General features: G+C 36.7%; 1 protein-coding gene across 4 annotated transcripts in view; it reads left to right on the forward strand.

Annotated features, from left to right (window-relative positions):
- Cul1 (cullin 1) overlaps positions 1-27,154 on the forward strand; it is a 440,744-nt gene that overhangs the window by 132,216 nt on the left and 281,374 nt on the right. For all 4 annotated transcript variants that reach the window (XM_090389115.1, XM_090389118.1, XM_090389116.1 and 1 more), the window contains one exon: positions 16,484-16,646. In XM_090389115.1, the coding sequence (XP_090245241.1) occupies positions 16,484-16,646 (163 nt within the window). The remainder of the gene's footprint in view (positions 1-16,483; positions 16,647-27,154) is intronic.

Raw genomic sequence — 27,154 nt, forward strand, 5'->3', positions numbered from 1 at the left:
ACAGCAAATAGTAGTAGTAGTGGCACGTGATGCAAGAAAGCAAGTGTATAAGCTTATGCAGCATCAGCCAAAAAAAAAAAAAAAAAAAAATCACACCATTCCCTCCAAATGTCTGTCCAGTTCCTCCTTAAATTTATTCAACCTATCAACTTCCACAACGGCAGATGGAAGTTTGTTCCAGCAGTTCTTTCTTAATTTTAATTTATGCTCCCTTAGGTTCGTAATCTGAACAAGTGGAAGGATTCCATCAGAATTCAGCGTGCTCAACCCTTCAAGGCCTTATACACCTCAATCAGATCAATGCGCAGGTGCTTAGTCTCCAGCCACTGCAATTTCCAGAACTTAAGCCTCTCTTGGTAAGAGGATCCCTTCATTCCCCTCACCAATCTTGTTGCCCTTATCTGTACATGCTCAAGCAAATCTACATCCTTCCTAAAATGAGGCCTACAGACCTCATTTTAGGAAGCAGTACTCAAGGCATGGCCTGACCATTGCCTTATACAGAGGGACAATCACCTCCTTTTCCCTGCTAGCAAAATTCCTATATACCATTGACAAAACCCCATGACGTGCCCTGGCAGCCTGTCTGCATTGCTCAGAAAACTTCATATCTGACTGAACAATTACTCCCATGTCTTTTTCATTTTCTACCGCCCTAAGTGTAGTACCACACAGTTCGTACATTTCTCTGGGGTTACTTCTACCCATATGCAGTACTTTGCATTTGTCAAGGTTACACTTCAGTTGCCACTTCTTAGCCCATTTGCCCAAATCATCTAGATCCTGTTGCAGTAGCACACTGCCATTGCTGTCATTAACAACCCTGCCAACCTTTGTATCATCTGCAAACTTCGACATTAAGCCTGATATACCTTCATCAATATCATTGATAAATATACAAAACAGTGGACCCAACACCGAACCCCGTGGGACTCCACTAATAACATTAGTCCACGAAGAGCAGCACCCATTGATTTCCCCCCCCCCCCCACTTAGCCATCCTTTTATCCATTGTAGCAACTTACCCTTAATACCATTTTACTCCAATTTGTACAATAGTCTTCCATGCGCAACAGTGTCAAGCTTTCCTGAAATCCAAATATATTATATCAAAATTATTTTTTGCATCCAGTTCCTTTGTAACCACATCATAATATCCTATCAAATTTGTCAGACAAGACTTTCCCTTAACAAACCCATGCTGTGTCTGAATTATTGCTGCAGTCTTGTCTAGATGATCCTGCAATGCATCTTTAACCAGTGACTCCTTTATTTTACCCAGAACAGAAGTTAAACTAACTGGTCTGTAATTACTCGTGTCACCCTTCAATCCCCCTTTGTGAATTGGGGAATGTTCGCATCTCCAGTCGGTGGGAAGCTCCCATGAGTCCAAGGATGCTCTCATAACTATGGCTAAGGGTTTGCTTAGTTGCTTTACCACCTCCTTTAATATAACTGGATAGATCCCTTTCACCCCAGGTGCTTTTCTTATGTTTAACTTCAACAATTTCTCCTCCACTTTGTTCTCAGTTATTACAAAATCATTAAGTATCCTGCTACAATTTGATAACCTTCTGCCATTTTCAAACCTTAATAATTCCTGATGTGTGAATGTAGATGCAAAATACTCATTCAGTTTGTTTGATATCTGAGCAGGATCATCAACAGTCAAACCATCGATGTCAAGTGGGCCAATAAGATTCATCCCCTTCCTTTTAGTGTTTATATAAGTGAAGAAATCCTTGCTGTTTTTCTTAGCAACTTTTGCCAAGGATTTCTCATAATCTGCTTTCGCCTGCCTAACCTCCTTTGTGACCTTGATTACAGACTAGCTTATATTTGCCATAGGCTTCTGAGTTGCTTGATAATTTATATGCATCCCATGCATTTTTCTTCTCTGTTAAGAGTCTCATTAGTTCATTTGATAACCATTTAGGTCTAAACCTTGAACAGTATTTCTTAATAAGTATGAAACTTTTAATAGCATCCACGATTAATTCCTTGTATGCTTCCCGCTTAGAATTTACTGTTGGTAACATCGTCAGTCTATCCCACTGTACAGAATTTAAAAACTTTCTGAGACCACTGTACTCACCTTTACGGAAGCAAAAACCCTTTCCTTTACCCCTAATGGTAATTAAATCTTTAAGTAAATCCCACATCAGTACACTGTGATCACTGGTTCCTTTATCTGCAAATTCTTAATACACGAATGATCACTGCTGATAACCAGATCAAGAGTATTACTCTCTCTCTCTCTCTCTCTCTCTCTCTCTCTCTCTCTCTCTCTCTCTCTCTCTCTGGTTGCCTCTCGAACATGGTGCTGCAGAAAACAATCATCCAATAAATCCGCAAAAGTCTGACTAGTGTGTGAGTGACCAACCCACAAGTTCCAGTCAATATCTGGGAAGTTGAAATCCCCCATTATGAGACATTCCGATTTACTAGCCCACTCTGTACAATTGTACAGAGTGGGCTAGTAAATGAACAATTGTACAAAAATGTACAATTGTTCATTGTACTCATTTGAGTCATTAGGCCTATAACACACTCCTACTCTTATTTTTGCTTTTGCAGTGAAACTGACTCAACAGTGCACTGTTCATCTATATCAACTGGGTGCACTTCTTTTGATTTTATGTTTTTCTTAATTAGCAGCATAACACCTCCTCCCTTTCTATCCTGTCTATCCTTTCTGTACACATTGTACTCCCCAAATTCCAGTTCTGCATTCCTTATATCTGTGTGACACGATGTCTTGACCAACACTTCAAATTCATCAAATTTATTTACTATACTTCTTTCATTGGTATACATGCAAGCATACATGCTCCTATTCCTATCTGGGGATATTCCTATCCCCAAATGGTCTGCTCTGCCATTTTTATTATGTTAGTGGATTTTTTAGGAAATTTTAACACGTACACATTACATCTGAATAATGCCTCTTCGTTGATTTGTTACCACAATGTCTTCATGCCCACAGGGGCAGGAAGTTATCCAGGAGGGCAGGATGCATCGTTGTCTATAGAATCTTATTTAGTACCTTACAGCAATTGGTGCCTTTTCCCACAACAGTTATTTGTGAAAGTGGATTTTTTGTGCTTTTTTGCACTGAAATCAAAGTACAAATATAAGCTAGAGGTGAAACCACATTTAAGGCTGAAACTTAATTTTTAACAGATATTGTGGCAAAATCCTTGCACCACCTTTGTTCAAATGTACCCTGTCAATACAAGTCAGATTCCTTCTACATACACTTATAAAAATTTATCCCCAAAAGCTCTGCAGGGATGCTTAGAATACAGGTCAGAATATGTATTCTGACCTATATTCTTGTCCTGAGTTAATCTACATATCTGACCTAACTCAGCATATTTTCAGCATGGCCCTATATTTATGCACAAAACATTACTTTGTAAGCAATTATTAGTAACAGTGTGAATAATAATACTCCCATGAATAATACCCCTTCCCCTTAAAATCCCTGGCAATGGATTTTTCTAGTAAAATTAAGTTAAGTTCTAACTAGAGCATAATGTACTTGAAGCATAATGTACCCTGCTGTGGGCCTCAAACCAGAGGTATATCATCTAGAAGGTTGTCATGGACTCGAGTCTATGACAAGTTCCCAATTTTATTTTTCTCTAGGCAAGCACTTTCTTCAGTAATAAATATTCTTCTAGTAATGCACCCTGCAACCCAGTTTTAATGAGATTGGTACAAGCTTACATCAGAAACAAAGTAAGGAAATCAGTTGGGCTATGATTATCGACTAGATTGACCTTTGAATGCATGCCACAGGCTATGCAAGTAATGAACTTGTGACTCATATGGGAATCACCTATGGCCATATCAGTCTGTGTCATGGTATCCTTGAACTAAGTATTTGGTACAGATCTTGGAACAACCATTATTGAGGTTCTGGAAATGTGTTAACCACGGGCAAAAGTTGATGCGTAGATTGGATATCACCTTTTAAGGGCACAAAAGGTGATATTGTTGCACACATGGAACTAATGATATTAAGAGTAGGAGATCTGAAGACTTGCTTAACAAGTACAGGGCAAATCAGAGAAAAAGTCTTGAGTTATGGTTAAGTTTGAAAGTGTCTGCAATTCTGCCCAGACACAATAGGACAGAGTTCATAATGAGAGCCTTGTTAATCATTTCAGCCCTGAAAAGATTGTGCAAAGCTCATGAGGTAGAATTTTTCTCAGTGTGGTCTGTGTGTGTTAACAAGAGAAAGTATTCTACAGGGATTGGATACACTTAAAAAGGGGAAAAGAATATTTGCTGATGATATCAAGGCAGTACTAGGTGAATCGGTAAATTGCTAGCTTGGTGGGATACACAGACTAATATATTAACAATAGCTGCAGACAGAGGTGGATGTGATTCTTGCACTGCTTCTGTTGGTATATGCAGCAGCTTGGAAAGCAAGGTACTGGGGATTTAAAGGCTGCTGTAGGTCGTTGTGGAAAAAGGAAATATGTGGGCTATGTTAGGATAACTAAGAGTAAGAACAGGTGTACTTATACTTGCATTGTACACCAATGCTAGAAGTGTAATAAATAAATTTGAAGTGCTGGTCAAGTGATCAAATGCAGACATTGTTGGGATATCGGAGATGTTTGTTCGTTATTTGGTTTTTAGGAGCATTAGCAACTAAGGCCATATTGCCCCAGGATATGCGGTTGTCATTCCCTGACCTTTCCGCATCCTCCGTATTTGGTGGTCACGGGCTCGAGCCCCGGTCTAATCAAGAAGCGTGTGCTATGCACTACTGCTCCTTCCCACCTGGCTACGGAGGCGCCCCCATCGGAGATGTGGTGCCGCTCAGATATAAGGGATGTAGAATTTCAATATGGGGAATACAATGTGTACAGAAAGGACAGGATGAGGTTATGCTCTTAGTTAAGAACAACATAAAATCTGAGGCATTGCATCCAAGTGAAATGTTGAGTCATTTTAATACATCATAGGCCTAATGATTGTGAAGTACAACAAACAGCTGTACAGAGAAATCGTGGGCCAGTAAATCAGAATGTCTTATAGTGGGGGATTTTAACTTTCTATATATCGACTAGAACTTGTGGGTTGGTCACATGCTAGCAAGGTTTGTAAATTTATTGGGTAACTGTTTTCTGTAGCAGCATGTTAGAGAGGCAACAAGAGAGAGCAGTGCTCTTGAACTGATTATCAGCAGTGATTATCTGCAGATTATCTTTTATCTGCAGATAAAAGAATCACTAGGTGGCATTGATCACACTGTTCTGATGTGGAATTTTAAAAGTGTGACTACCATCAAGGTAAAGGGAAGAGTTTTTTTTTGCTCTCATAAAGACTTCAGTGGTCTCAGTTTAAATTCTATTTAGTGGGACCAACTAATAATGTTACCAACAACAAATGAACTGTCAAAAACAAATGTCATATGAACTGATGAGACAAGTGGCAGAAAAGAAAAATGCATGGGATGCATATAAATTTTTAGTTGATATATAGAAGCCTATGTGTAAACTAGTGTGCAATCAAGTCACAAAGAAGTATAGTCAAACCAAGGCGGATTACAAGAAATCTTTGACAACAGATGCAAAGAAAATCAGTAATGACTTCTTTATTTATGTAAATCCTAGAAGCAACAGGATGACTCATATTGGTCCACTTAATATCGATAGTTTAACTGTTGATGATCCTGCTCAGATTGCTGACAAATTGATTAGGTATTTTGCATCTACATTCACACATGAGGAATTCTTTATGGAAGTGAATGCCAGAACTTGACCAAACTCTATTAGGGAGTTAAATGATTTTGTAATAATGGAGAGTAAAGTGGAACAGAGATTACTGAATTTAAACATAAAAAGGCACTGGGTTGGATGGAATCTGTCCAATTATATTAAGGTTGGTAACAAGGTAAGCAAGCATACTATATCGATTATATAATGTAAGGGTGGGCAACCATTATAAATGGCGGGCTAAATTTATTTTTAGCTGCCCATGATTTTTAGGATTATTAAAATAGCATATAATGAAAAAAATTGTCATAAACAGTTTTATCTATTGTAATACAGGTGACCCCCCCATAACGCTGATAATTCGTTCCCGAAAAACAGAGCACTAAGTGAATCAGCACCAAGCGAGTGCCGTATTCCCATAAGGTAATGTATGTACTGTTTTTCTGAGTTGCAGTCCATGCCATAGGATATTTCCTAATCAATAATAAATGGTAGTGAAAAGATGCACAAATGTTGGTCAACATATTTAATATTCAAAAATTTGTACATAGAAAATATTCTCCATTACATGCGTATATAATTATGTGTTAAGTTATATTACGTAGTTACAGTACTACATTACATATTAAACTTAAAATGCCAATTAGAATCATAAATTTATTAATCCAATGGCCCTGGGCTGTTGAGTTTTTGTATCTTTGGTCTATTTTGGGATGTAGTTTGGCCATCTATCTGGTAAACTAAAAGGCATTTTAATTTAAATTGTTCGTTATGGACGATGTCTAACACTACTGAATGATGACTAGACTCCGGATAAATGCTTATAATGCAAATATTACAAGCAATATACTTGATAATTTTTTAAAATGTTGATCACGGCACTACTTAACAAGTCTCTGTACTACAAAAATTAGCATGGGAAAAAATTTCACTGAGCACGAGAAAATTTCTGAAGTCAGCATGGGAGGCGTTTTAATGCTGTTTTGCTATTCATTATCAAGCTATCGACTACATCAGATGAAACGTTTTCGGGCCTGCTCTATTTATGCATACACATACATATAATTAATTTTATTAATAAGAAGCACAAAATACAAATTCAACATAAAATTACAAAAATACAGTTATAGTAACAAAATACAAATACAATTCCAGTAACAAAAATTGCAATATTTTATTTTTATAATATTTAATGAGAGATTTGATACTGTTTATTTTGTATCAGTGAATTGATATCTGGATTGATATTTGTCATAGCAATGCACAGAGTATTTTCTAAATTCACGTCAGAAATTCCATTAATTCAAAAATATATATAATAAATGGTGGGCCCTTAATTATGTTTGTTTTTTTTTTTTTTTTTTTTTGAAAATGACCACTGGCTGGAGTTAGCCTCACAGGCCGAAGGTTGCCCACCCTTGATAAAAGGCAATGTTCTGGCCACATCTTGAGTACTGCGTACAGATTGCTGACCAGGCTAGCCAGGTGGGTAAAGTACCTGCCTGGCCCAAAGGTCGTGGGTTCGAATCCCGCCTCAGGCTTGGATCAGAGTAAAATGCAAAAACTTTGGGAGGTGCATTATGGCCACAGAAGCCGATGTGCCAACAACTAACAAAAAAAAAAAAAAAACTGCGTACAGATATGGAGGCCTTTATTTTATGGGTGTAGAGCTGCTGGAACAGAAGGGTGCCCTTACCAAGAAAGGCTTCAGTTTTGCAAATTGCAGTATGTGGAGAGTAGGTTCCTGTGAGTTGATCTGATTGAGGTGTTTAAGGTGTCAATGGCTTGACAAAGCTCACAACTGATGGGATCCTTCGTTTTGCTCAGACTATGCAAATGAGGCAGCATAAATTCAAATTTAGTAAGGATGGTTGCAAAATAGATATGTGTGGAAGTTTAACTTCAGCCAGTGTGTGGTTGATTTCTGTAACAAACTTCCATCCATTGTGTAAATTTCAGAGCTTGTTGCTTAATTATTGGACCTGATATTGGTATATTCTTTTCGCATATCATTTGCACACATTTTAGAACAACTTTATCAACATCTTCATAGATACACTACAGGTGACCCCCCACTTAACGCTGATAATTCGTTTCAGAAGAACAGAGAGCTAAGTGAATCCGTGCTAAGCGAGCGCCACATTCCCATAAGGTAACATATGCATTTGTGATTTGTGGTCGGTGCCATAGGATATTTCCTAATCAATAATAATTGGTAGTGAAAAGGTGCACAAATGTTGGTCAAAATATTTAATATTCAAATATTTGCACATATAAAATATTCTGCATTACATACGTATATAATTATGTGGTAACTACTTAGATATCAAAATTAAATTTAAAATTCCAATTAAAATCAAGAAAAATGTGTCGATTTTGGGTTGAACTTTGGCCCTCTTCCAAATAAACTAAAAGGGGTATTAATTTTAAATCCTCCGCAGCGTTACCACCCAACAATAAAGTCAACCGATCCTTCGCTGCTTTTTAACCTGGCATGTTTTTTCTTCTTTCATTATGAAACTTCTTTTAGGCATTCGTTTCCACAACAGTCCTGCTTCATCTATGTTAAAAACTTGTTGAGAATTATAACACAATGTCTCTCTTCAATAATTTTAACAAGTTCTTTTTTGAAAGTTTTGGCTCCTTAATCTGCACGTGCGACTTCTCTCTGGATTTTAAATCTATTCAACCAGCCCTGGTTCCACTTTTTTTTTTTTTTTTTTTTTGAGTTTTCTTCAGATCATCATATTGGCTAATCTCTCTCTCTCTCTCTCTCATAATATTTAACTTAACTGAATTATGCATTGGATATTATCTTCAATAAAATGCTAATAGCCGGCCTAGTAGCCCTAGTTTCTTGCATTAGCATTAGTAGAGGCATTTGATGCAAGAAAGCAAGCTTATGCAGCATCAGCCAAAAAAAAAAAAAAAAAAAAAAAACCACTTCCACTTCACCCCTCTGTTCGTTCCAAATACCTGTCCAGCTGAGCCTTAAACTTATTTAGACTATCAACCTCCACCACGAAGGATGGAAGTCTGTTCCACCAACCAACCACCCGCAGGCTAAAGGCAAATTTCCTCACGTCTATCCTACATCTTTCTTTCCTCAATTTGAATTTATGCCCTCTCAGGTGATTTTTCTGAGCTAGAGGAAGAATCCCATCAGCATTGAGCATGCCTAAACCATTCAAGGCTTTATACACCTCTATCAGATCACCTCGCTGGTGCCTAGTCTCCAGACACTGTAATTTGCAAAACTTAAGCCTTTCTTCGTAAGAGCACCCCTTTGTTCCATTCACTAATCTTGTTGCCCTTCTCTGTACTCGTTCCAGCAGCTCTACATCCTTCTTGAAATGAGGCCTCCAGACCTGTATACAGTACTCTAGGTGTGGCCTGACCATTGCCTTATACAAGGGAAAAATCACCTCCTTATCCCTGCTGGAAAAATTCCTGTATATCATTGACAATACTCCATGAGCTACTTTTGCAGCCCATCTGCACTGCTCAGAGAACTTCATATCTGCCTGCACAACCACCCCCAAGTCCCTTTCATTCTCTACCACTGTCAGTGTAGTACCACAGAGTTGATACGTTGCTCTGGGGTTGCTGTTTCCCATGTGTAGTACTTTACATTTGTCAATGTTAAACTTCATTTGCCACCTCTCAGCCCATCTGCTCAACCTTTCCAGATCCTGTTGCAGCAGCATAGTGTCAGTAGTGTCCTTGACAACCCTGCCAACCTTTATATCATCTGCAAACTTGGACATTAAGCTTGATATACCATCATCAATATCATTTATAAATACACAAAACAATAATGGACCCAACACTGAGCCCTGAGGGACTCCACTAATAACATTAGTCCACGATGAGCAGTGTCCATTGATTACCACTCTCTGTCTTCTCCCCCTCAACCACCCCTTTATCCATAGCAGCAATTTGCCTCCAATGTCACACTGCTCCAATTTGTGTAGCGGTCTTCCATGTGCAACAGTATCAAAAGCCTTTCTAAGAGCCAAGTATATAATATCAAAGTTATTCCCTGCATCCAGTTCTTTTGTGACTGCATCATAATGTCCAATCAAGTTGATCAGGCAAGACTTCCCCTTAACAAAACCATGCTGTGTCTGAGCTATAACTGAAGTCTTGTCTAAATGATCCTGCAGTGCTTCTTTAACCAGTGCCTCCATTAATTTTCCAGGAACAGAAGTTAAACTAACAAGTCTATAATTACTTGTGTCAGCCTTTGATTCTCCTTTGTAAATTGGGGTCACATTTGCACATCTCTAATCCATGGGTTCTTCCCCTGAGTCCAAGGAAGCTCTCATAATTATGGCTAAGGGTTTGCTTACTTCCTTTGCTGCCTCCTTTAATATAACTGGATAGATCCCATCCACCCCTGGTGCCTTTTTTATGTTTATCCTCAGCAATTTCTCCTCCACTTTCCTCTCAGTTATTAGAAAATAATCTAGCTCACTGCCAATGTTTACTTCACCTACGACATTCCCCTTCCTGAATAACTCCTCATGTGTGAATGTAGATGCAAAATACTCGTTTAGTTTGTTAGCTACCTGAGCAGGATCATCAACAGTTGACCCATCAATATCAAGTGGACCAATCTGATTCATCCCCTTCCTTCTAGAGTTAACATAAGTAAAGAACTCTTTGCTGTTTTTCTTTGCATCCCTTGCCAAGGATTTCTCATAATCTGCCTTTGCCTCCTAACCTCCTTTGTAACTTGGTTGCATATCAACTTGTATCTATCATAGGCTTCTGTGTCATGTGTTAATTTGTAAGTATCCCATGCATTTTTCTTCTCTGCCATATGCCTCATTAGTTCATCTGACATCCATTTTGGCCTAAACCTTGAACAATATTTCTTAGTTGGTATGTAAAGCCTAGTAGCTTCCAAGATAAGTTCTTTGAATGCTTCCCATTTTGAATTTGCTGTTGGTAACATCATCAGTTGGTCCCACTGTGTAGAATTTAAATACTGTCTCAGTCCATCGTAGTTGCCTTAACGGAAGCAATAACCCTTCCCTTTACCCCTAATGGTAGTTACCTCTTTGAGTAAATCCCACTTCAGCACACTGTGATCACTGCCACCTAGTGGTTCGTTTATCTGCAGATTCTTAATGCATGAAGAATCACTGCTGATAATCAAATGAAGAGTATTACTCCCTCTAGTTGCCTCCCGAACATGTTGATGTAGAAAACAATCATCCAATAAATCCACAAAAGCCCTGCTAGTGTGTGAGTAACCAGCCCCCAAATTCCAGTCTATATCTGGGAAATTAAAATCTCCCATTATAAGACTCTGATTTACTGGCCCACTCTATTTCCCTGTACAGTTCCTTATTATACTCATCAGAGTCATTAGGCCTATAGCACACTCCTACTCTCAATTTTGATCTCTCAATGCTTATGTCACACCAAACTGACTCAACACTGCACTGTCCGGCGATGTCGGCTGGCTTCACTTCCTTGGTTTTTATGTGTTTCTTAACTAATAGCATAACCCCTCCCCCCTTCCTATCCTGTCTATCCTTTCTATAGACGTTGTACTCCCCAAATTGCAGTTCTGCATCCCTTATATCTGTGTGACACCATGTCTCTGATATCCCAACAATATCTGCCTTTGATGTTTTGAGCAATACCTCAAATTCATCAAATTTATTTACTAAACTCCTAGCATTGGTGTACACGCAAGTATACCTGCACCTGTTTCTATTCTTAGCTACCCTAACACAACCCATGTGTTTACTTGTACCGCAATGGCTCCCAGCAGTCTCTGAAATACCATGCATCTTGTTTTCCAGGCTTCTGCTCATTCTAATAGAAGCAGTGCAAGAATCTCTTTCACCTCTGCCAGTGGCTACTGTCAATCTATTGGTCTTTGTCTCCCCCCAAGCTAGCAGTTTTCCGACCCACCTAACACTGCCTCGATAGCATCAGCAAATATTCTTGCACCCTTTCTATTTAAGTGTATCCCATCCCTGTATAAGCAATCTCTCCTGTTAACAAGTACAGTCCAGGCTGAAAAAAATTCTACCCCTTGAGTCTTGCACAATCTTTCCAGGGCCGAATTGATCGACAAGGCTCTCATCATATGCTCCCTCCTATCGTGTCTGGGCAGAATTGCAGACACTTTCAAATTCAACCCTAATTCTCGGCTTTTGTTCAACAGTGACCTGTACTTGTTAAGTAATTCTGCCTTTCTCCTACTCTTAATATTATTAGTGCCAACGTGTACAACTATATCACCTTTTGTGCCCTTAAAAGATGATATTCGCTCTACAACGTCCTCAACCTTTGCCCCTGGCAGACATACCCTGGTCCTGTTCCACCTATCTTTTTTACAAAGCATGTTCCCCGTTTCCCTGACAATAGAGTCACCAACAACTACTAGTTCCTTCGGGACCAGCGCATTCTGCCTTGGGGGTTGTCTTTGTGTCACGCGATGCCCAAGTGCAAGCTCTGGCGTTGATGTGGGCAGCTGAGAGCTTGATGGGCCCCTCAATTTAGTTTCTTCCAGGGCATCCACCCTGTCCTTCAAGCTCTCATATAGGCCCACAAGAACGCCGAGTTGTTGCTTGATATCGATACACTCCTTGCATCGCGCACACACAAAGACACCCCCCTTGGCAGTATCATGTCCCATACCCGATTGCTCTGCAAACATCAAGCAAACAGTGCATTTTATAAGGGTGTGAGTCAGAGGACAACTGCCCCCCTCAGTTCTGCTCTGAGCCACAGCACTTCCATTAGCTTGAGCCTTTTGCTTTGCCGCTCTGGTCTGAGTCATGATTCTGTTAATTAATTATAATTAATTATGTTATGTTACTAATTATGTTAAATAAAATTAATTATATTACGTTTGTGATCTAAGTCGTTATATGTATTTATTTAAATGTACAATTTAACTGCTAACGAAGTTCAACTAACGCTATCTAGTACGGTATATAACTATCGTATCACAAAGGTGGGAAAATTACGAATGGTACCGGAGTTGAAACACGTGGAAACCTTTACCGATACTTTTATGCAATTACAAGGCCGAGTAAAGAATAAATACATCAAATTAATCAGAAAATCACAAAATAATGTTATACTACTAAATTTAAATCAAAAGTTTTAGAAAAACAATAATTTCAAATCAATAAATAAGAAAAATCCACTTAGCGGCTTTGAACACGACCGTCTCTAGTAGCCTCCTTGCAACGGAACAGCTATCTTTACCGCTGCTAAAATTAATTCTTTATTTTTTTATAATTGTTCTTACAGTTAAACTTGCAAGTCCTAAATTATAGCACACATCCGCTTGTCTTTGACCGGAATCGATTCGCTTCAAAACGTCTAATTTAATTTTCAAATTCAGTCTTTTTCTTACATTTATAGTCTTCGCTGTTGTTGTTGCTTTTTCATTCTTATCCGCCATTATTAACTCTTCGAAAATGTAACTGCGTTGGTTGCATTAATTATGATACAATGTTCAAGTAAACTGTCTGTCATGAGCGTGATAACATTTCTCAAGTCGGTGTGGGAAACGTTTTAATGCTGTTTTGATATTCATTTTCAAGCTATCCACTCCATCAAATGAAACAATTTCGTTAAATATGCCAAAAATGCAATCTGTAAAAGAGCATTATAGTGATCTGTGACGGCATTATAGTCAGATACGGGTTATAATATAAGAACAGCATTATAGCGAACAGCGTAAAGCGAACCGCGTTATAACGGGGCCTACTGTACATAATTTGCTTCTTGTCTGCTCCTCCTTCAGTTCCATTTAAAATTGATCCTTGATTTTTTAAAATCACAGATAAACTGCTTTCAGGTGTGCTATATTTCTCCGCAGTATCTTTTTTCTTAAAAAAGAAAAAAGTGGTCAATATCATGAAGAATCTTGACTTTATCATTAATATTTAAACACTTTCTCTTCAACATTGTTTCCGCAGCGGTAAAAATTACTCTGTTGCAGCTCACCACTGATGCATACACCAAGTAGCCACATCAACTACTCAATGATATTTGCTTGTCAATTCAACAGTATCATGTAACCTTTCCTATCAATCACTTTGAAGAAATATATGACCATGAATTCCTTTTATTCTGCTTTCATTTATATATACACAAAGGAAAATTTATGGTTAATGTATGCTGTATGTTACTTTTCAGAAAGGGGAGGAAAAAAAAGAACAAGAGCATATATCCTATGTGATTGGTGACAAATCGTTCTAAAAGAACTAAATTTAAAAATATTTCATGAAAACCATCTACTGGGAGTCCAGTTAGATGATAACGGATATACAGGCATTCCATGACTTACGTAAGGGTTGCGTTCTGTGGAACTCTACATGTTGGAATTTCCCTAAATGGTTATGCAGCACTCACAGCTATGCTTGCTAAATTTGATTGAAGCAAAAAAGAAATGTTCAACGAACATGTAAATGGAATTATTTATTCAATTTTTTTTTATCTCATGCATAGGAAAAATTACAAAAGTGTGCAATTACCAAAGGGTGCAATAACAAAACATTTCAAAATTATAAAATTACAAAAAAAGAGAGGGGACAGGCATAACATCACAAGTTTTACCTTTCAAGCATTGTTGTGAGACTCAACGTCTCCAGCTGATAAATACGCTGCTAAAGAGGTTGATTGAGGGCTGTGGAAATTTAGAAGGGGTTTTTTTCAACACATTACAAAATTTTTCTGCAGCTGCAGAATTGGCACTGGTGACTTCACCGCTTAATTTAACATGGAAACCAGCGCAATGCTTGAACCTGTTAAACCACCCATTGCTTGCCACGAACTTGACTTGAGGTTCACCATACTTATTCTTAATATCTTCATAAATACTTGTTGCTTTTGCTTGAGTGGCCATTAGACTTGGGGGCACTTGCTTCTGTATCTGATTTTCCATCCATATTGTTAATAGCTTTTCCATCTTAGATATAACACCTGAATGCTGTTTTGTGATCACTGTTGATCTAAATGCGTTGATCCTTTAACATGTTTTATACACACACACTGTCCTTTAAAATAGTATTGACTATTGAAGCAGCGAGACCTAATACCAGTGCAATAGATGACAAACTTTGTCCTGCTTCGTACTTCTTAATAATTTTCCCCTTCATTTCTAAATCAATTTTGTTTTGTTTCCTAGCACTGCCACCACTTGCACTTTCCATTGGTCACTTTCCCTTCATCATTTTAATAAGTAAATAGGAATGAAGAGAAAATTCTGAAAATTTATTTGTGTGTTTTTTGTATGATTGAAGATTTCAGTGAAAGGGAACACATTTCACCATAATAATGTAAAAACCCACACAATTCCAGTTATTGAGATTATCACAAATGCATTAAGATTGAGTTGACTACCCATTTATAATAGATTGCACTAACAGAAAAGCCCAATAAACTGGAAAGTGCAAATTGGTTTTATTATTGTATGATCATGATCTCCAGAAATGTTCTTTAGAAAAAATATTAACAAAGGCTTTCAAAATTGATTCTTATATTGGAACATATGATAACGATGAAAGGGTAGCACTCCATTATAAAAGTGACCTTTTAGAGAGATAAATAGCTTAGTTATATAGCGAAAATTAACTTCTGGGGTCTTGGAACGAATTGCAAAAAAAAAAAATCTAGTTTTCGGCTTCATTCACATTGCGATATTTTCACAATACCTCAATTTATTCCTGCAGGATGCAAAATATGTTTCCACGATTTTTTAAAGTTTGCACTGGCCGGCAAACACTTATGTAAAGTTGAATTTACGGAAGTTGTGTATTACGTGAGTTGGGGAGTGCCTGTATACATAAACTGTCATATAATGATTGACAGGAAGGTCACGTGGTATGGTTGAAGTGAGAAGCGAATGTCACTCAGTAGGCGTTGCTAAAAACAGACTATCAAAGCATTCTGTGTATTGCTGCTGCAGTTTGCTAAAGGTTTACCCGCAACAAATGCATTTTTCCCTTAGCTAACATCAGTTTACAAATCTACCCTGTTTATTGCAAAGTTTATGACCACTTTTAAGAAAACCCTTTTGGTTATATAACTGGAACAAAAATGAAATAAAGACCCTCCTACAGGCGGCAGTGGCTACAAGTGTTCACAGGGTGCCTCCATAGCCGGGTGGGCAGGAGCAGCAGTGCGTAGCACATGCTTCTTGATCAGACCGGGGTTCGAGCCCATAACCACCAAATACGGAAGATGCGGAAAGGTCAGGAAATGACTACCACATATCCCCGGAGTAATATGGCCTTAGTTGCTAATGCTCCTAAAAACCAAATAACAATAACAAGTGTTCACTAAAAGGATGATTAATTCCAATGCTAATGAGGAATTTCGGAGGGAAGGAGGCCGTATTATATTTGAGTGGCTGTTTAGCAGTAAATGCTTAAGTCTTTAAAAATGCTTTTGCTAATTTTGTTTTAAAAATTCGTTATGGAGAGACTAATACTTTGCTATATGGGGTTAATTTTACATGTAATTTTATTTCAGGGTGCAATGTTTTGCAAAAAAATTCGTAATATAGAGAAATTTGTTAAATAGAAGTTTGCAATAGAGAAGTTCCACATGTTGTCATAAGTTGTACAGCTCTGGTTTATGTTGTTTTAACTGGTGATTATAACCTGTTTTTATATGATTCAGGTATAGCACAGTTTGGTTTATAAGTTTAAGAAATATGATTTTATTGTTCTGACTTCTATTACACCTTGACATTCTTTTAGCCATGTATATGATTATTGTACTAGTGTTCATCAATCTAGTTCCCGAACGTCATCTACAAAATGTAAGAAAGGACAACCTCCAGGAGGAGCTCAGTTTGTTGGTTTTGAACTTTACAAAAGATTACGAGATTTTTTAAAGAACTATCTACTTGCTCTTATGAAGGTAAGACCTATTTATAAATTTGTTGAATAAGTGAATATTTTTATTAAACTTTGATACTTGAAGCTGAGTTTCATTTATGTATACCTGAGACAATTATTGGTATTGGTGCATTCATTAATTGTTTTCCAAATGTTTCTCATAAGTGTGTATATATATATATATATATATGTCCAAATTATATAAGTTATAGTGTAATGTAAGTACCTCCATAGTTTGAAAATCGATGTAACCCCTGACCAACAGTACCTCCAGTATACATGAAAAATTACATGAAAAATATAACATATTAGGTTAATTAACATAATAAGCCTTACATGGGAACCCATTTTGCAAGAGACTTTGTCGAGGGCTAAACCCCTACAAAATAGATACCCTTGTTAGACTGAGCCATCGGTTTCTGTTATCATCTGCCTGTATACCAAATCCAATATCCATAATAATGGATAATTTAAAATTAAAATTTAAAATTATAGTGAAGCTATAAATCAGTATAAATCTAGCCGTCCAATATGGTGAAAGTCTAACCAAAATTTTGTAAGAATACAGGCTGGATGATATTTAGCCCGACCGATAGCTGCAACGTTATAAGCACAACTGAGAAATTATTAATATTTGCTGAACAATTTGCAGAAAAATAGCTAATTTAGCTAACTAAAGGCGAACGGAAAGCAGAGTAGTTAAAGCAATAGTACCTCACTCCCCCTCGAATTACTCTAATAGTTCGTGAGGTATGAAAAATTAAGGCATGAGGATAGATAAAAGTGAAATAGTAAAGAAAAAGCAATTTATCGATATTACATCGGATAAACCGGGAGTGTAAATTCCCGACCCTAATAGTAGGGATCCTGGTTAAGTATTAAGAGCCAGAAAATATATCAGAATGTGAAAAGCAACCGAAAAAACGGAATGGCTAATTCCTAAGAAAATTTACTATAAATCTAACGTCAAAGATTAGGTAGTGGCAAACATACTATAAAGCTTTAAACAACAAAGGATGAAATGTACGTATTTGTACGTATCCTTAAAAACATAATAGTGACACAAGGGATCAGAAGATTATATATCTGTAATAATAAAAGTGATGTTATAGATGCACTGATGGATCTTAAGCACAATTTATTAGATAACGGTTTCCCACATAATTTCATTATGAAACATATGAGTACTGCTTTGTCAATAGCCTTAAAACAATACCACGATGATCTAAACCAGTTGGATACCTTGGAAGCTATTAGGCATAATGTATATTGAATTACAAATACGGGGTATAGTTTCTCTGTTTTAAAGGAATTATTATCAGGTATAATTTCTCGGTTTTAAAAGAATTATTATCGATTTGTATACATCAGTATCTATGGAGTGAGTTGTTTACTCATTAGCCTTTGTATATACATGTACATACTAGGGACTGCTGCATAAACACGCTATATATAGCTTACGCCTTAGAAAAGTGGTACCTATATGTGTTTCTACAATAGGAATTAATTCGTTTTTTACTAAGATTTCGCTTCGACATCTGAGAAATATTGGTTTTGTTTTCTCTACTATAGAGGGCGCTATCTTACTTATGGGTCATCCCAAAATTGGCTATTATTGAACAAATCTTAGGTGGCGCAGTATACGCGGCAGTTATAAACGCCTTGCGCGTTTGCTGCAGGCGTTTAGTTTTTTCCCGCCTTTGGCTACGGTAATGTATGTAATGTAGATTCTCTGACGGGAGCATACTGGTTCTACGGTATTCCCTCCTTTGTTGTTTAGCAACATTTCATCCTTTGTTTAAAGCTTTATAGTATGTTTGCCACTACCTAATCTTTGACGTTAGATTTATAGTAAATTTTCTTAGGAATTAGCCATTCCGTTTTTTTCGGTTGCTTTTCACATTCTGATATATTTTCTGGCTCTTAATACTTAACCAGGATCCCTACTATTAGGGTCGGGAATTTACACTCCCGGTTTATCCGATGTAATATCGATAAATTGCTTTTTCTTTACTATTTCACTTTTATCTATCCTCATGCCTTAATTTTTCATACCTCACGAACTATTAGAGTAATTCGAGGGGGAGTGAGGTACTATTGCTTTAACTACTCTGCTTTCCGTTCGCCTTTAGTTAGCTAAATTAGCTATTTTTCTGCAAATTGTTCAGCAAATATTAATAATTTCTCAGTTGTGCTTATAATGTTGCAGCTATCGGTCGGGCTAAATATCATCCAGCCTGTATTCTTACAAAATTTTGGTTAGACTTTCACCATATTGGATGGCTAGATTTATACTGATTTATAGCTTCACTATAATTTTAAATTTTAATTTTAAATTATCCATTATTATGGATATTGGATTTGGTATACAGGCAGATGATAACAGAAACCGATGGCTCAGTCTAACAAGGGTATCTATTTTGTAGGGGTTTAGCCCTCGACAAAGTCTCTTGCAAAATGGGTTCCCATGTAAGGCTTATTATGTTAATTAACCTAATATGTTATATTTTTCATGTATACTGGAGGTACTGTTGGTCAGGGGTTACATCGATTTTCAAACTATGGAGGTACTTACATTACACTATAACTTATATAATTTGGACATACATAACGTCCGATGTAATGTTCTATCGTTTGATGGCATTAATCGGTTAGTTCTATATGTAACACTTAATAATTTTTTATATATTTGTAACACTTAATAATTTTATATATTTTTACAATTTAACTCTGGAATATTTGGATTCTATATATATATATATATTTTTTTTTTTTTTTTATTTATTTATTTATTTTTTTTTTTTTTCCCTGTCAGAGCAGATGCAACTAGGATCAAATATGAGTTTTTTTTTTTTCGTCAGTATATTTTCAAAGTGAAAAGGTATTGCAGAGTTCACTTTTTTCTTTAATTGGGTATACACATATTACCTTTCCTGTGGGACAGGAAATATATAACACTGGTGGCTAATGTACATCATTTATTTATTTATTGCTATCCAGTAAAGTAAGGGCAATATGCTAGTACACTAAGCCAGAGGGAAGTTTATGTAATTTGAATGATATTAATAAAATATAAAATAGGTGACTGTGGCACCAAATACGGAGGGTGCGGAAAGGTCAGGGAATGACTACTGCATATCCCGAAGCAATATGGCCTTAGTTGCTAATGCTCCTAAAAACCAAATAACAAACAACAAACAAACAGGTGACTGTGGCTTTAACTAAGGAATAAAAATGAAAAGCTCAATGAAACTGGAGATAAGTTTGCAAAATTAAAAGTATGATATGAGTGAATCTAAAATATACTTTTTCAAGACACCTTGTTTGGAATCTAGACATCAAGGTAAAGATTGAAGGAGGTGGCTAGTTTGATGGAGTTGATGAATGAAGAAAGTGGTTTCAGGAGAATTTTGTCCAAAAGCTTTACAAAAGGGGAACAAATAGGCCTAATTTTTTTTATGGCTACTGTGGTTTTTCATATTTGGGGACAGGAGTAACTCTAGAATTTCCACTCTGGAGGTACATAAGCTTGAGTGAGTTGGGTAGTAAAGATTTGCCAAAATGTAAAAGCTGCCAATTTTGAGGCAGCATTTGGGGATACTATCCAATCTTGTTGCAAAAAAAGTTTGGAAGGGCAAGTTTAGCCACTTTAAGTTGGAAGATGAAACAAATTTCAGAAATGTCGCAACACGAAGAAACCTTGAGTATGGGCATTGCATCGATGGATGAGATAAGACCATATCTGGCAACATAATCTGCTCAGGCTTTTAACTGGAAGTCTTGAGGGATGGATGGGAGATTTTGTGAAAAAATATTTTTCTTTCTGAGATGTATGGCCTTGTGTATGAGATGTATACCGTGTACGACCAACCTATGTTGTTGTTTTAAACTACCTGATCTGAAATAGCTCTTGTTGTTAAACAGGTGTGACAAGGTTAAGGTTCAAATAAAAAACCTTTGCAATAGTATGCTGTTATTAAAGACAAAAAATATTCAGTGTTGTTTTCTAAGAACTGTCGGTTGTTTTAATTTAGTAACAAAAGCATGTTTGATATGTAAATGAAATGTCCATCTATTATGGAAGTATATACAGGTAACCCTCGTATAACATGGTAGTTTGGTTTCCTACAAAATCTCACGTAATGCGAAACCGTGTTATACGGGACTAAGAAGCAGTACAAAAAGGAAGGTTATGTTCTGAAAGCTAACAAAAATACATTTTTTTTATAATTATTGAAAACTTAATTTTTATAATAGTAATAACTAAATGTTTTAACAATTATTTTTATAATAGTAGTAACTTAAATAGTAATAACTGAACAAATGTCTGATCTTACAAACTGTAATACATATATGTCAGATAATGTACATTCATTTAATTTTTTCTTCTTCATCGCTGCTAAGCACAATCAAAAGAGAACGTTCTGTCTGTTGCAGAATATCACCTTCTGAACTTTCTTCTGCAGGATCTAGATTACGTGTATCTTTTGCTATTTAAAAAATCAGTAATCTGGGTTTGTTTGCTTTTGCTCGACAGATCCTGGCTATGGAGGTGCCTTACAAATAAGGCACCTCCATAGCCAGGTGGGCAGGAGCAGCAGTGCATAGCACACGCTTCTTGATTAGACCGGGGTTCGAGCCCGTGACCACCAAATACGGAGGATGCGGAAAGGTCAGGGAATGACCACCGCATATCCCCGCAGCAATATGGCCTTAGTTGCTAATGCTGCTAAAAATCAAATAACAACAACAGATCTTTGTAAATTTCTTGGTATGGAGCTAAACATTTTTAAAGCTCCCTTTTGAACTTTGTGCTCATTTCAGTAGAAAGATCTGCATTCAAAAAATAAGTTTCTAATTGCTCAGCTAAGTTTATGCTTTCCCATATGCTTTTTAGTGTAAAATTTGGAACTTCAGAATTTTTATCTGCACTATCATCCTCTGAATTGATTTGGTTTACCTCCAATGCCATTTACACCAAATCCGCTTTGCCAACCTCATTTTCTATCAGTAATTCTTGAACATCTTCAGTAGTCATATCATCAAAACCCTCCCCTCCTACCGATTTAGCAAGTTCTACTTTATCTACTTTTAAAATTCATTACATCAGAAAATCGTTACAATGGGTTTTGGAAAAAACAGATTCCGAATCTGTTGAAGTAATGGAGGCATGGAAACATTTTTAAATTGTGTCAATCATATTTCCTGACTCTGGTTTTACGGTTTACATTTAGTGTTTGCAGTTTTACTTATTTGAGTGATAAAGCTATGATTCTGATACAGTCCACAATTTAAAAATGTTTCCATGCCTCCATCACTTCAACAGATTCGAAATCAGTTTTATCAAAAATCCATTGTAACGATTTTCTGATGTAATGAATTTTAAAGGTAGATATAATGCCTTGATCAAATGGCTGAATTAAAGAAATTGTATTAGGTGGTAGGAACATTACTTCAACATTTAGTTGACTTAAACCTTTTAGATGGCCTAGCACATTATTCAATCATTATTCATTATTTCATTATTCAATAATAATAAAACTTTGAAATCTAGATTTTTCTGCTTTAATAAATAACAAAGAACACGGTATGCACAAGTTGCAACAAACACGATTTGCGAAAATGAGATAGAGTAATGAGTTTCTGAAAATTTATTTGTTTTTTATATGATTGAATATTTCATGGAAGGGGAAACACATTTCACCATAATAACATGAAAACCCACAGAATTCCAGCTATCAGAACTATTGTAAATGCAATAAGATCAAGTTAACTACCCGATTATAATTGATTGCACTAACAGAAAAGCCTAATAAACCAGAAACTGCAAATTGTTTTTATTGTTTTATGATAGTGACCTGCAGAAATGTGCTTTAGAGGAATATAGTGAAGGTGATAACGACTAGCGAGTCAACAGCTGGGATTCACAAAATGGAATGGAAATGTTGGAAAATTACATCTAACACAATAGCAAGGTTTTTCCCAGCACAAAAGCTCAAAAATACCATGTTATGCGAAGTTTCCCACAATTCGCTAACCTTGTTAGAGTGAAACCATGTTATGCGAGTACCGTGTTGTGGAGGATTGCCACAATTTATCAATCATGTTAGAGCGAAACCATGTTCAAGTATTGTGTTATACGGGGGTTGCCTATATATAAAATTTCTTTATTGTCTGAAATTATGACAGTAGTAGTAGCAATAATGATAACACTCCAGGACTGACTATCCAGAGATGTACTGAAAGAATTAAAATGGTATTTAAAAGAATTAAAAAACTAAGCTGGATAGCAGAAAATGTAACATGGTGTTAATAATTACCAAATTAAAATTCAAAAATTGAAAAGTTGTCATGGTGCTTGTAAGTGAGATTGCAAAACTAAGTCACTACCTAGTTTATATTGATTACCCCAGATTACAACTTTGTTAATGAAAAGTCTTTCATCTGGTTAGGTTAGGTTAGGTTGTAGAGCAAATGCTGATTTTGTGTATCTATAGGAGAGGAGGAGGGGGGGTGCACCAGTTGAGTGAAGTCCAAATATGAACGAAATCATCCTTTGCTGTCAAAATTTCCCCGAGTAGACAGTGGTCTTTAGCTTCAGGCACACTGAATTGGCATAATTTGGCACTGGAAAAAAAGTGGGTGATAATTCGTGTATTTTTCATGTATGTGATTTATTTTTCATGTATGTGAATACAAGGAAGAAAAAGGTGAATCGGGTCGGACCCTTATGCACTGAGTGTGGGACAATCTTAGATAACCCGCTGATGTTGCAGATGTATTGAATAGGTAGTTTGCATTGGTCTTTACTAATGAAAGACCCTTCATGCTGAGAAGAGGTTGTGTGAGTGAGGCTGAGCCATATGAAATTAGTGATGTTGTAATTACAGATGATTGTTTATTAGAAAAACTTTTGAGCATAAAGGCAAGTAAAGCTCCTGGAGATGATGGCATATATACCCTGTAGTTTTGAGGAAAAGCTCAAGGAAGTGTATTGAATTATGAGGGCATCTTTGGACTCTGGGGGAGATTTCTTTGGACTGGAGAAGTGCCAATGTATCATCAATACATAAAAGCAGTTCTAAGAGTGAAATTGCAGACTGGTTAGTGACCAGTGGTAGGAAAAATCTTAGAGACAGTGATTAAAAGTGCAATCCAGGGACATTTAGATAGATATGGCATTCTGAAGGACATGCACATGGCTGCTTGTGACATGTCAGCTACAGAAAATCATGCTTAACTAACTTAGTAGGCTATTTTGACAGTTACTCATGAGCTGGATTTAGGGAATTTTCAACATACTTTATTTGGATAAACAAAGCATTTGACTCAGTCCCTCATGAGAAGTTACTGTATAAGCTTGAATAGGTTGGGATTACTGATAATATTGTAAGATTGGTGGCTACAGGTCAGAAGGCAGAGGGTTGTGATTAATGGATATTCTTCAGACTGGTGTAATGTCAGGATTGGAATTCCCTCAAGGATCGGATTTTGGACCACGCTGTTTCTCATTTTCATAAATGACATCGACAAAGGGTTAGAAGGTGTGATGTCAAAATTTGCAGATGATGTAAAGATTGGCAGAGTTGTTAATGATCAGTGTCAGGCAGTGTTCCTTCAGGGTGACTTGACAGACTTCAAAGGTAGAGAAGTGGCAACTATATTTTAATGTTGCTAAACGCAAGGTCTTATGCTTGGGGAATAGCAACCCACAAATTAATAATACACTTAGTGGGGTTGAATTAAAAACAGTGGAGGAGAAAAGGGATCTGGGAGTTACAATATGGGCAGATATGAAGTTTTCTGAGCAGTGTAAACAGGAAGCCCGGAGAGTCCATGGTGTTCCATCGATGATTTATTGAACATTATCCTGTTGTTTAGTGACCAGTGGTAGGAAAAATTTATTGAACATTATCCAATTGTAAGGCCAAATTTGGAATATTGTGTTCAATTATGGAGACTTCATCTGAAAAAAAGACATCGAGCTTCTTGAAAGGGTCCAAAGACGGGCAACTGGAATGGTGAGTCAGCAGAAAGATGACTGCGTGAGGAAAGACTGGTTATGTGAGCTACAGAACTTGGTAACCAGGTGCCTCAGAGGCGACCTGATTGAGGTTTATAAGGCTCTGAGAGGGATTAATGAAGGTGGAATTCTCACTGTTCTAAAGAATTCAAGAACTGGGGGTCATAAATTCAAATTACAGGGCTTGAGGTTTAGATTAGATTGTAGGAAGTTTTCTTTTAGCCAGTGAGTAATTGTTTACTGGAACAAGTTGCCCTCACAAGTAGTTGTGGCTTACAGTTTGGATAAATTCAAATGTCAACTGGATACTTACCTTTGTGAGGAGGGAAACATAATTTGTATTTTCTTATCTATTCGGGTGTTTTTGTTTTTTTAGCCAGTGCAGCAAGAGCCTGTGGCTTCCTTGCACTATATGGCAAATACTATTACTCTTAGTAAATAATTCTGTTGGAAGCCAGTGCAAAATCACATTTAATTAACCAAAAAAGCTCTCAAAACCTGGTGTGGTGAGTATTATCTTGAACTAAGGATTGTACAGAGCAACCATGATGTCTGTAACATGAAAACTTGCAACTTCCATGCAAAAACACAGGATGCCATTGGGACTTAGCTTGAATAGTCAGGCTGGGAATTAATTTTTTTGAATTGTTGAGTTGTAACAAGCACTGTGGCGAGGGCACTGGAAGTGGGTGATAACTAAGTACAGTCATCCTCCGATTTGCGCAGGGTTACGTTCTGGGAAAACACCGCGCAGTCCAAATCTGTGCAATGCGAAGCGTAGTTTATACGACATAATGAGGGTTCCATACCTGTACACACACACACAAAAAAGAAAAAGTGCATAAAAATTAAATTGAAAAAAAAAAAAAAAAAAAAATTGTCTTCATTCGGTAAGAAAAAATTAGAAACATGTCCATAAAATTAATCTTGCTAATACTTACCTCTAGATTTTTAATCTAAATTCATTGCTTCTTTGTTGCTGTTTTCCTGTGATAAACTTGCAATAGTATCCAGCACTTTTTGAAAAAAATTAGTTAAAATTGTTTGCTTAGAAGCATGCTGTTTTTCTCTATAAATTTCTTCATAAGGAACTAAAGCTAATGATAAAGTTCTGCAAAAATTTAAACTCCTCTCCAAATTAGGTTCCATATCCAGAACTTCTTGAATAAGCTGATTTGCAAGTCTTAAAAACTTAGCTAGTCTCTTTGCGGTCAAATTTTTGTGTGCATCTTCTTTTTCGTTTTTATCATTTTTGTCATCTTCACATTGTGAAAAAAAATTGTCCACTGATAATTGTTCTCTATGAGATTCAAGAACTTCGGTGATATCTGCTGGTTTCAGTTCTTCAAATCCCTCTCTGCTAATCATTTTGCCAATTCTCACAATCTCAACTTCCTTTGGCATTTCGACCATAGCTTGTTTAGTGCAGCTTTGTGGCCATAACTTTTTTCACACTGTATTCATTGTCGAGTTCTTGACTCGACCCCACACAAATTCAATATTTTTTACAGCATTAAGAATGTTATAATTCTGCCAATAATCTCGAATTGAAAGACTGCCTGATCCATCATTAGCTTCTACCAATTGTAAAAAAGATCTTCTTAGATAATAAAGTTTAAAGGAAGCTATAACACCTTGATTCATCGGCTGAATTAACGAATTTGTATTTGCTGGAAGAAAGGTAACTTGCACATTTGGGTGCAGATCAGACAAATGTGCAGGATGACTGGGTGCATTGTCAAGAATGAGCAAGATTTTGAATGCTACGTTCTTCTTCAGACAATATCTTTTTGTTTCGATGCAAAAGCAATTTAAAAACCAATCCTCGAAGATTTTAGCTGTCATCCAGGCTTTTTTTCTTGATTTCCAATGAACTAGTAAGGCGCTTTTTGATATTCCTTTAAAAGCATGAGGATTTTCTGATGTATAAATTAGAAGCAGTTTACACTTGAAGTCACCATCTGCATTGCCACCTAACAAAAGTGTTAACCTATCTTTTGCAGCTTTTAAACCTGGGGCAGTTTTCTCTTCCTTTGAAATGAATGTTTGGCTTGGCATACACTTCCAAAATAAGCCAGTCTCATCAGCATTAAATACTTGACTTGCTAGATAGCTTTCAGTCGCAATAACATCCTTTCAAGTTTTCAGATACAAAGAAGCAGCTTCCATATCTGCACTGGCTGCTTCGCTTGTTAATTTTAGATTGTGAAGACTTTGACATCTTTTAAAAATTTCAAACCAATCCTTACTGGCTTGAAAGACATCTGCATTGACTGGCTTCATCTTATAAGCGATTAAAAATTTGCTGAGCTTTGGTGCGAATAATATCTCAACTAAGAAACATTCTCTTTTGGTTAAGATCTATCCAGAAAGAAAATAATTTTTCAGTTTTCTCGATTAACAGATTTCTCACTTTTTAGTGCTTTTTTCAGCCAATGATGTGAAACAGATAACTGAACTTTTAATTTTCTTAGCATTTTCCCTAATTTGTTAAATGCTAGATTCAT

This window comes from Mastigoproctus giganteus, chromosome 14 (genome assembly GCF_048544385.1).
Source record: "Mastigoproctus giganteus isolate SK-2022 chromosome 14, ASM4854438v1, whole genome shotgun sequence".
Lineage (NCBI taxonomy): Eukaryota > Metazoa > Arthropoda > Arachnida > Uropygi > Thelyphonidae > Mastigoproctus > Mastigoproctus giganteus.